Source organism: Miscanthus floridulus, chromosome 11, assembly GCF_019320115.1.
Source record: "Miscanthus floridulus cultivar M001 chromosome 11, ASM1932011v1, whole genome shotgun sequence".
NCBI classification, from domain to species: domain Eukaryota; kingdom Viridiplantae; phylum Streptophyta; class Magnoliopsida; order Poales; family Poaceae; genus Miscanthus; species Miscanthus floridulus.
The window spans coordinates 40,754,761-40,766,368 of record NC_089590.1 but is presented as its reverse complement, the minus strand read 5'-3'; the positions used below and the strand labels follow the sequence as shown (position 1 = coordinate 40,766,368).

The window sequence follows — 11,608 nt, the reverse complement described above, 5'->3', positions numbered from 1 at the left end:
ATCTGGATGGAAGTAAGGATGTGCAGGGAACCATTGGCATAAGCCCAAGGGTGCATTAAGTCACCGAGCACTCATGGTAGAGTGGTTCTCTGATTTTGCGGCACTGTTCGGACTCGCGACTCCTAAATCGTACCAAAGGTGACTTGTTTGCGACCTTGACGGGGGAAGCAAGGTTTGTGTTTCGGAATACCCCTCCAGCTGGATAGGAATCGATTTGAATCACCGTCTCTCCCGGATAGTGAGAACTTGACTAAGCAGCGGCAACGTAGATTCAATTAATTTAACGATATGGTTAAATGGAAGATGATGATAAGGTTGCCACAATGAATACCTGATATGGTTATTAATGTTTGCACCCTAATCAAATGATTGCTTAGTACAGGTGCTAATATAGATGACAGGTTAATGGCTAAAAGTCACTACTAGTTCAGGTTAAGAGTTGATCATTATTACTTATGCTTTTCCGCAAAAAGAAAGTGTCAGCCAGATCCACTATATTAAGCTATGCATAATCCTTGGTGTCGTTTGTTTTGGTTTTCGACGGGTAAGTCTAGCTGAGTACATTCTCGTACTCAGGGTTTATTCCCTCTTGTTGCAGATGACCTCCTATATCAGGGATTCTATAAGTATTGTCTCCACCCGGCGGGTGATGAAGACTAGATCAAGGGCATGATCTCTGTTCTCTTATCTGAATGCTTTTGCAGGCTGTGATCAGTGAACCAGTATGTGTATTTGAACTTGGGTGTGTAAGTTAAACTATTTGCTTCCGCATGTTTTATAAGACTTGTTTTGTAATAATGATGACTCTGTGATGATGTAATCTATTTGCGAACGTCTGTGAAACGATATGTTATATTGAATTAATGTGATCTTGGTTGTATGCAAGTTGGTTTGAAATCCTTCGAGATTTCGGTTGACTATCGGGTTTATATGGGCTCAAGTTCGAGAATTTGATCGTTGCGGCGATTGTTTTTATACTTGTGCTCTTATAAATTAGTCAGTTCTGTGATAGCGAAGGTGCAGTACGTCGAGTCGGTCGGCAATGAAGTCTAGGCTTTGGAAGAGGAAGGCCTAGGATGGCTCAAAGATGGGTGGACCCCACACTTCGATGGGCGAGAGTGCGGGAAACTCCAACGAGCCGAAGCGAATCATATCGCCTGAGCCAGCCACGGTGGGGGTGGCGGAAAAAGGGGCCATCCGATGACCAAAAAGTGTTGAACGTACAGCGTGTTCCCTACGGACAACGCCAACTATCAGTGCAGAAAGTGACCAACTAGTAAATATTTGTAGTTTTGCTGTACGTTGTGATCGGAGGTGGCCTAGCACTCAATGACATAGGATTTATACTGGTTCGGGCAACGTGCCCTACATCCAGTTAGGGTCGGTTGGTGACTTTATTCCTAAGCCTAGGTGCTCAAAGTCTGTAGTGGGGTTACAAACGAGAAGGAGAAAGGAGGGGTATTCAAGAGGCCTGGTCGGCTCCGACCGAAAGGGCCGAGAGTGACACGAACTTTGCTACAAGCTAGGTATTCGAGCGTGTGCTTGAGGGTTTGTGAACTATCGATCTAGTGAGTCTAAACTTGAAGAAGTCAGCCTCCTCGGTTGGAGGGGGCATATCCCCTTTTATAGATAAAGGGGATGGCTTTACAGGTGAGAGGGTGAGAGTACAGATGTTTCTAAGCCTTGTTGCCCACGCTGGTGAAGGTTGGATAATGGTAGGCGCCCCAACACTATTGATGTCGCTGTAGAACGTCAGATGCGCACAGGAGGTTGAGCTATCTTCTTCAGGAAGGATGGACATCGGTACCTACAAATACTATTCGATGCCTAGTGGCATGTGAGGAGCCACGCTATGTTCACCCGGTATGGCAAATCCTAGAGCCCATACTGTAATCGATGTCTAGAGACATGCGAGGGCTTACCGTATGGGAGTTTTAGCGGCCCCTACAATACTATAGGGAGAGACGTCGGCGCCTACAATATTGTTTGTGTCAGGGTGGCAGCAGAGTACTATTTCGGGCAGGGTATGGTCCCTGGTACGGTGGTTTTGACTTGTGAGCCTTGCCTTGCCTTTCTCCGCACGTCTTCTGGTTCCTTCCGAATGGGGTGCCCCTAGGCGAATGGCTCTAGTTGGCTCCGAGTGCGCCGGTCGGAGAAGAGCGGTGAGCAGGGTTCCCACGAGCCCCAGTCGCAGGGTTGGAGTTGCGGGGTCAGAGTCATGGGGTCGAAGTAGGAAGCAGCGTTTTGGGCCAGACCTTTCGATTAAAGAGACCGCTCGGAGACGGCTGGTGCCCGAAGCGGGTGCTTCGGTCGGAGAGGTGGGCCAAAGAAGTTGACGAGCGGGTGCTTGTTCTTTTGGGTAGACCTTTCGGTCGGCGATCAAACTGCCCTCCTAGCCCGTTGTGTTTTAGACTCTTGGGCCGGCCCATGAACTACATGTTGTTTTCGTGGGCCGAGCCCGAGCGTGGAAGCCGATCCTCGAGGGACTCCAGGTTTATGAACCCGACAACAGGTTTAGTTGATGGAAAGACAACTTTAACTTTTGGAAAATAAATGTTGTTAACTAGTGTTTTGGGAGCTCAAAAATCAAATTTGACGTTAAGATAAGCTCTTTTCGTTAAGTCGACAAACACTTGGACTATTGTGTAAAATACCATTTTTGGCGAATTATATTGAGCAAAATAGTTAAATTGTGCTTAAATATTTTGCTCCTATGGGTCAGTATAAGGTGTGGACTATTGCATGAAATACTTGTTGGTAACAGTTAATAGGGTTTAGGCCTTTTAAAAATTGTAATAAAAGTGTTAATGACTGTTAGTTTGAATTGAATCCTTAACTTTTCTAAGTATGGAAAAGTAGTAAGACAATGCTATTTCGACATTTAATTTCTAACAAAAATGTTTAAACACTAGCGGCATGTTTTGGTATTGTTGATTGCATCAACGCGAGTGCTTGTGCATGGCTTAGGTCGAAGTTGTGTTGGATGTCACGTTGCTCTCGTAAAAATTGCCCAAACTTCATTGGAACGCGTTGTTAACTATGTTGTTGGCGCCCTGTTCGTGAACCGGCACTCCAGTGACAAACCCAAGTTAGCATCCTTTTATCTCCCTCTCTGGTTGCTATTGGGTCATGGCGATTGCTCCGATAGCTAGCTGCTAGTGTCGACTTTAGGTTAGTAGGATTGGTTGAACTTTGGTTGAGATGATTGACATCCTTTACTTCACTTTAAAATTCGTGCACATCATATGCTTGGCTCGGGCGCACGGTCACCTCGCATGGCCGCTTGGCGTCACGCCACTGGCTATGTTCCGCGTGCCATGGTACTAACCCTGGTCGGCCGGTCTAGCCGTGGGTTGGCCGAGGGTCTGGCCATGGGTCGACCGGTCTAGGTCGTCGCCCTGCCGCTGCTTGTCGTCACACTGATGTCCCACCTCAATGCCGTGCTGCTACGCGCACCGCTGCGCCGTGCCCGAGGGTTGCCACTCGCTATGCCGGTGCGCCGCTGTGTGATCACGTGGCAAGGCATCGTCGCAATACGATTGTTGTGTGCCCCGCTGTCGTTGCATGCGTGCGCCACCGTGTCCGCTAAGCTGCATGCGGGGTCAAGCCAAGGTTGTGGCCATTATCGCCGTGTCAACATGGTAGTCGCCCTACCCTACGTCTCACCTATGATGAGCCCATGCTGCCACCCATCGTGTCTGGGTCAGCCGACCCTAGCTTTAGGGTGATGGTGATGTCTCCCTGATTCTCCCTGTTCTGCTAGCCGACGCTGGTGAGCCGCTTAGGCCTAGCTACCGCATTCAAGTGCCCCGTGTGCTGGCACACCTCTTGGCTTCGTCTAGCACTACCTGACGTGCCTATTGCCCTCGCTCGTGTGGCCATGTCCTTGCATTGTCGTATCCTGTTGGGTCATGGCCGTGTTACCTCTAATGGGGTTGTGTCACGTGAGGTAGCAGGGGCGATGTGCCGCCCTCTTCCCTTCATAATAACCAACTCAAAGCTTCCTAGCTCAATTCCTCGCCTTAGTGAGAAGCAGAGGAAGTTAGTTAGATGCCCCACTCTCATTGGGTCCAGTGGTGGTCTAGCCACGACCAATTTTGGATTTGGCTCGTCGCCGGTCATGTGCGCCGCCATCACCAGAGGGTTGGGGGTAAGGCCTATAGGAGTTGTAATAGTTCAATTGCTCATAACCCAGAGTTCACCTTGACTCCTTCCATCCATTGCTCGTGTTATTTTGGCTAGGGTGCTCATCGTCGGTGGGGTGACGCGTCGGTGTCCATCACATAGCGTCGCTGCCTCGCTCGGTCGCACGTGGCCAGACTATCGTAGCGCTCCCCTACTTCAATCGTTAGTAGAGCGTACACCATGGTGAGCCACTAATGCTTATCTGCCACTTCTACTCTATCGAGCGTACGTAGGCTCACCGGAATAGTTATGCTGCCGCTGCGGATAGCCGCTCGCCGCTGCAGTCCGTGATAGTATGCCTTCCAGTCCCTAACCGCTACCCATCCTTGTGCGTTTAGATATAGATGGTGGTCAGTTCCTTAATTCCGTTGTAGAGAGCCTAGTTTGCCCGGCGTAACCGCCTTGTGCCGTCGGACGACGCGCCGGCGCGCGCGGGGATCCCAAGGACCTCCCCGTGGTAAAGGCAAAAACATCTGAGGGTTTGGTTGCAAAGTTACTGAAGGTAGGAAAAGTGTGCATAGCAGTCGTATTAATCTCTGAAAGCTCAGGTGCCTTTCTGCAAAATGGCCAACACACATGGGCGCCCTAAGCCTTGGGTCGTGCTAGGCCATCATGGTGCACACGCGACCCGCGATGGGCCACAATGGGTTGCTGCCGGCCCTTTTTGTTTTTCTAATGTAATTTTAATTTAGTTTTTAAGGTAAACTTGTAAATTTAGTATAAAATTGTGTAGTTAACCAAAAATTGTGAAACTAATTTTTTTAGGTTCCTAAAATCATGATCTATTAGCTAGTATACTTTGTTCACATAGTTTTATAATATTTTTAGGAGTTATCTAATTAATTTAAGATGCTTAATATTGTTGAGATATAAACTTGAAGGAATTTTTGTGATAAATTAGTGATAGTGTTGGCTCTGAAATTTTCATAGTAATTTCCTAACATTATTAGTGGCTCATGGTAATTTTTGCAGCTCCATAATAATTAGTTTGCTAAGGCAGCTAAATGAGCCCTAGTTTAAAAATATATATTTAATCAATAAAATACCAAAACACCTTGGGATTGTAGAACTAAAACACTTGTTGAGAAACAACACCTTATTCGACAACATGGATACGTAGACTAGTATGTTAGTCATTAAAGCTAGCTCGTTAGCTTACGGAGCGTAATCGTATTTTAAGAGTTGAAGTTGCCGTTGGTTAATTACATTTTCTACGTTGCATCCACGTATATCATAATAGGAACAACGATGGATCATGGAGTCGACTAAAGTAGCGTAAAAGATGATGCCTTGATGATCATGTCACTGTGATGGAATACTAACTTTTGGTTATATCTTACTCAGGCAAGCCCCGGTGCATAACCCCTATTATTCTGTACTTTTATCTTATGCTTGTGCATTAAGTTTTAAGGAGTTGAATGAAAATCACTTGCATATATATATACTATGAGTCCTACTAGTATGTCAGGATTGTGTAGATTGCTATGCTATAGGATCCGGTAGAAGTTGGGTGATTACCTGTCAATATTTTTAGGAGTTATCTAATTAATTTAAGATGCTTAATATTGTTGAGATATAAACTTGAAGGAATTTTTGTGATAAATTGGTGATAGTGTTGGCTCTAAAATTTTCACAGTAATTTTCTAACATTATTAGTGGCTCATGGTAATTTTTGCACCTTCATAATAATTAGTTTGCTAAGGTAGCCAAATGAGCCCTTGTTCAAAAATATATATTTAATCAATAAAATACCGAAACACCTTGGGATTGTAGAACTAAAACATTTGTTGGGAAACAACATCTTATTCGACAATATGGATACGTAGACTAGTACGTTAGTCATTAAAGCTAGCTTGTTAGCTTGCGGAGCGTAATCGTATTTTAAGAGTTGAAGTTGTCGTTGGTTAATTACATTTTCTACGTTGCATCCACGTATATCATAATAGGAACAACGATGGATAATGGAGTCGACTAAAGTAGTAGAAAAGATGATGCCTTGATGATCGTGTCACTGTGATGGAATGCTAACTTTTGGTTATATCTTACCCAGGCAAGCCCCGGTGCATAACCTCTATTATTTTGTACTTTATCTTATGCTTGTTCATTAAGTTTTAAGGAGTTGAATGAAAATCACTTGCATATATATATCATGTGAGTCCTACTAGTATGTCAGGATCGTGTAGATTGCTATGCTATAAGATCCGGTAGAAGTCAAGTGATTACCTGTCACTCGCGAGAGATAGGAAAGATATTATTATTACTGTCACATAGAATATATATGAATGATAATTGGAAACCGGGCGGAATGGTACTTTGGATCTGGACTTGGTTAGGCATTCAAGCGAGGCTCGGATTGCACTTGTTCCGCCTGTGTCAATTGAGGACCGTTCATTGCTGTGGATGGTAGTCAGGTCATAGTCTTATTATCCTGAGCGCATACTTGCTTGTGGGAATAGGAATGCTCGTTACGCTCTTGTCGTGGGTTTTGACTCTTTCTAGATTGACTGATTGGAGGCAGGGAAAGGTGGAGGTCTAAGCACCATACCGAGATCGGGTCTCAAGTGTTGGGGCTTAGAGTCCAAGTTTGGACGGGGACCTGGAGCCCGTGACAGGAGTGAAATGGGTTGGTCGTGTTTGTGCCTAGGGTATAATTGGGGCATGTGTTTTGGGGTACCCGCTGGGATACATTAGTTCACGAATCGTTGTTTCTGTGAGACGGTACCAACTTGGCTATGGTCTAGCACAGTAGTAAGAACTAGAATATAAAAGATGGTAAAATAGTTCTGATTGCTTACCACCTCCTTGAAAGTAGTACAGGTGCTTACATAGAATGGTTAGTTAATGAACTAATGATGATTGCTAATAAAATTGAATATAAGGACGCACATTTAGTAATGCTTCCGCAGATGCAATAACCCATATGCTAGATATCATTGCATATCTTTGGAGTCTTTTATTTTCCTCCTGTTGGGTAAGTCTTGCTGACTACAATCGAGTACTCAGGGTTTTATTCCCCTGTTGCAGGTGGTCGAAGGATGCTTAGAGCTAACTCTTTTGTGTGGAAGCCTCCTGGTGGGCTCAGAGAGGATTCTTTTCCCGCTACGATCGTAGTGTTTATTTATAACCCTCACTAAAGGTTTTTATAAGAAAAGATATAAAATCTGCTAGCACCTCTTGTGTAAAATGTCCAGTATGTTAATGCTCCACCATGTCATTAAATTAATCATGCTTCCTCTGTAACTCTGATAACATTGTTACATTCCGCTGTTATAATAAATTGAGGTAATATTTTGGTATTATAATAAAGTAATGTAAGAAATGACTTAAGAATGTTGTAAACTTTATTCTCTCATTTATGATCCTGATGGAAAAATATGGATTTTCGAGCTCTCCCTTAGGGTGTGCTCGACAGAACTACGTAGTTTAGTGTCATTTTTAGGAACTTAGTGTCTATTGAAAGACAAGTACTCCTGAGAGGTATTTGATTAGACGGTTCTGCCACAGTTTTGAAGTTTCATACTGCAAACATATCTCAGGACATACCAGAATACCACAAATTCCAGACCCAAAACTCAAAACTAAGGCCTTTGTTTAGTTCCAGGTGTAAAATTTTGGGATGTCACATCTGGTGTCATATGGGGTGTTTTGATACTAATAAAAAAATAAATTACAGAATCCGTCAGTAAACCGCGAGACGAATTTATTAAGCCTAATTAATCCGACATTAGCACATATATTACTGTAGCACTATATTGTCAAATCATGGCCTGATTAGGTTTAAAAGATTTGTCTCGCAAAACAGTCACAGTATGTGCATTTAATTTGTTTAGTCTATAGTTAGTACTTATATATATGTCAAACATTTGTACTTTTTTTTTTCAGGGAGAAGACCAGCTGTCTAAACATCCGCAGCAGATTTCGGGTACATGCGCTAGCTGCCGAAGCGGCAAGAGGTCGTGACGTGGTCCGGTTTTATCTCGCCGTGCCCTGCAAAAGCGGTGGCAGACTGGCAGTACCTCTGCCAGTACTTGCTCTGCTGCACATGCGTGCGCTTGTACGAGGTCGAATAATGACCGAAGCAAACAATTTCCACCTGCAGCAGCAAAAGTTTCCCAAGATTACGTCCGCTCTGGATAGGCCATACTTTTTTTGCGAATAATTAATATTTTTTTCCATGATAAATCAGTATAAGTATAGATATAAACTAAATAAATCAGTATAAGCATGGATATAAACTAAATTTCAGCGAAACGACAGGGCACGATATCCAGAGTTCCCAGACACGATTGTGCTGTACTCCTACACTACACTGCACGACTCCGAGGATTATTGGCACTTGCCTGCCACGTTGATGATAAGTAGAATAGAAGACCGCAGGCACTTCGTTATTCCTGTACTATACATACACCGCCAGTGCAGAAACAGTTGGGCAGACATCTTAGTCGTCCCATCTGCCAGAACTAAGCACGTCTTATTCCTCACTCACTCTGTATGCATGGTCATGGTCCGGCCTGATTTCAACGCTGCTGAATAATGCTGATACAGTGCACACAGCTAAACACTTCACGGTCCTGCATGATGTGCAGACACTGTTCTCAATTTTTCGCCTCACTGTGGTTGCATGAAAATATGGTTGGTTCGTAGGAGAGGATGCTGTGCTGGCTAGCATTTAATTGTCGATCTATGCTACTACTTGATGGTGATAGGAATGGTGTATACATACGGGCTGGGAATTGTTTTAGCCGACATACAGCCTGTTCGCTTGTTGGTTTCAGCCAGCCCAAACCAGCCAGTCAACAGTGTTTTTCTCTCATAATAAACCAGCACCAGTCAGCCCAAACAAGCTCAGAAACCAACCAGCGAACAGGCCGATACAAGGTTTGAAGCGACCATATATGTATACATGCATTGGACAATGACTCACTATTATACTGTAGCGGATATGTATTTAGCTTGTTCGTGATAAACTGGTTGGTCATGATCAGGATCGGAAGAACCGAAGAGGAGGGAAAGTCCCAACGGCTAAACACGTACTACGACGTACTCCTACTTTGGTTGGTGATCAACACAAGTAATATAATACCATGCATCACGAATGTCTGTGGTGGTCACTGGTCAACTGATGACACATACAAGTACACAAAAGAGTTCCATCTTATACATCGTGAACGAACTACTACTACTACGTACACACCCACACCATGCACACAAGCACACGACAATATGATGGCGTTCACAACTCATGAAGACTACCATGCAGCCCCTGGCCACACGGCGATGCATCCTGCATGTGCAGTTGGGCCGCCGCCTGCACACGTACGAACGACGTCGTCGTACCGCCACGCTAGCTGACATGATGTAGCCATGGGAACAAGCGTTCGATCAGAAGGAGAGGTTTCGGGGCTTCACTGCGGCGAGCAGCGGCCGGTCCATCACCACCGTGAACTCCACCTTGTCCATGAAGTCCAGCGGTGGCTGCGACGGGTGCGCGCGCCACTCGAACGCCTGCACCATCCGCGCCACCATCAGCGCGATGTGCGTCGTCCCCATGGCGAGCCCGGGGCAGATCCTCCGCCCCGCGCCGAACGGGATCATCCGGATCCCGCCCGACCCCGTCATGTCCGCCGTCTCGCCGCCGGACACGAACCTGTCCGGGTCGAACTCCGTCGGCCGGTCCCACAGCTTCGGGTCCTCGGAGATGGTCGGGAGGAAGATGTCCAGGTTCGCGTGCACGGGCACGTCGTAGCCGGCGAGCTTGGACCCGGGCTGCACGGCGGCGTGGGTGAGCGAGAAGTACGTGGGCGGGTGCTTCCGGAGGAGTTCCTTGACGAAAGCCTGGAGGTAGGGCATGGCGTCGGTGTCCTTGTCGTCCACGGGCCGCGCGTCGCCGACCTGCTGCATGATCTCCTCGTGGAGCCGTGCCTGGATGGACGGGTTGTCCACGATACGCGCCATGCCCCACTCGATCGCGGTGGCCGTGGTGTCGGTGCCGCCGTTTATAAGCTCTGCGCAGAGCGTGACCAGCTCGTCGTCGGTGGGCGCACCGTCCCGGCCTTCGATGTGGAGGTCGAGCACGGAGTCGAGGTACGAGAAGGGCGCGGCGACGTTGGGGTCGGGCGGCGACGAGCTCTTCATGTCGCGGAGGATGGCGCGGCGCCTGCTGATGAGCGGGAGCAGAGTGTCGATCTGCTCGCGGCGGACAGCGAGGGCACGGCGCTGGTGCCGCCAGAAGAACGGGCGGAGGAACGGGAGGTAGTCGTCCATGCGCACGCCGACGGCGAGCAGCACGCGCTTCATGACGGCGTCGATGTGCAAGATGTGCTCCTCGTGGAGGTCCAGCAGGCCGAAGGTCATGTCCAGCAGGATGCAGAACACGGCGAAGCGCGCGTTCCGGAGCACCCAGACGGACGCGCCGTCGGGCGACGCCGCGGCCTCGGCGCGCATCCGTGACACGAACCGGTCCATGGCGCGCCTCCTGGCGTGCGCGAACTCCCTGAGCCGCGACGTGCTGAGCATCCCGGACACCATGTTCCGGCGCAGCGACCGCCACTCGGCGCCGTACACCGCGGAGTTGACGGTGAACTTGTTGGAGGAGAAGATGTTGCGCGTGGTGTTCTCCCGGGGCCGGCTCGCGAACTCCCGCCCTTTCTCCACCAGCGCCTCGTGCGCCAGCTCGGCGCTGCTGATGATGACGAGCGTGCGCTCCCCCATGCGCAGCGTCAGGATGGGGCCGTACTCCTTGCGGAGGTCGCGGATGTAGTGGATGAAGAGCTTGCCGGAGAACGCCACCTGGAAGAGGTTCCCGACGATGGGCCACACGGGCGGGCCCGGAGGCAGCCTCAGGCCCATGTACCTCCGGTTGTACCTCGTGACGGCCACCGCGACGGCCAGCGCCGCGATCGCCGCAACCGCCGTGAAGGTGAGCTGCAGGAACGAGAGCGACATCAATGACGCTTCCATCGCGGCGTGAAGCTGGGTGGCGGCGGCGCTCGTCGGCTGGTGCATGGACACGGACGCCACGATAAATGCGAGGCCGCGACGAGGTGGTCTGTCGAGCATGAGTTGCTTGGAGAAGTCAGTGCCGCGCTGCCGCCCTAGATATAGGGGCTCCGGTGACGCGGGCCGGAGTAAATGCGAGGTGGAAAATATGGTTGGGGGCGGCATTCAATGGCCATCTCCGGACCCGGGGCAGCTAGCTGACCGAACACACTCCTCCTCGCTGCTCCTACGTGTGCTGCACCGGACCCTTTTGGCTCGGCCGGACTAGCGATAGCGAGGGACCGAGGGTAACTCAGGTCACGGTACACTAGTGATAAAAACAAGCTTGTATTTTGTCCCGATGTTTGACGGTAACTGTAAGGGCACTCAATGATACATTTATAAGGACAGTCCTAATAAAAGAAACGAGTAATTTCTATAATAT

At 48.2% G+C, this 11,608-nt stretch overlaps 1 protein-coding gene across 1 annotated transcript; it reads right to left on the bottom strand.

Moving 5' to 3' along the window:
• Positions 1-9,235: 9,235 nt before the first annotated feature.
• On the bottom strand, positions 9,236-11,271 carry LOC136493002 (cytochrome P450 77A4-like). The gene has a single exon (XM_066489030.1). The coding sequence runs from the start codon at positions 11,242-11,244 to the stop codon at positions 9,568-9,570; it is 1,677 nt and encodes a 558-aa protein (XP_066345127.1). The 5' UTR covers positions 11,245-11,271; the 3' UTR covers positions 9,236-9,567.
• Between the last annotated feature and the right edge of the window lie 337 nt (positions 11,272-11,608).

Excerpts from the sequence above, each read along its gene's own strand:
- LOC136493002 (XM_066489030.1), bottom strand. The coding sequence starts at position 11,244 with ATGCTCGACAGACCACCTCGTCGCGGCCTCGCATTTATCGTGGCGTCC.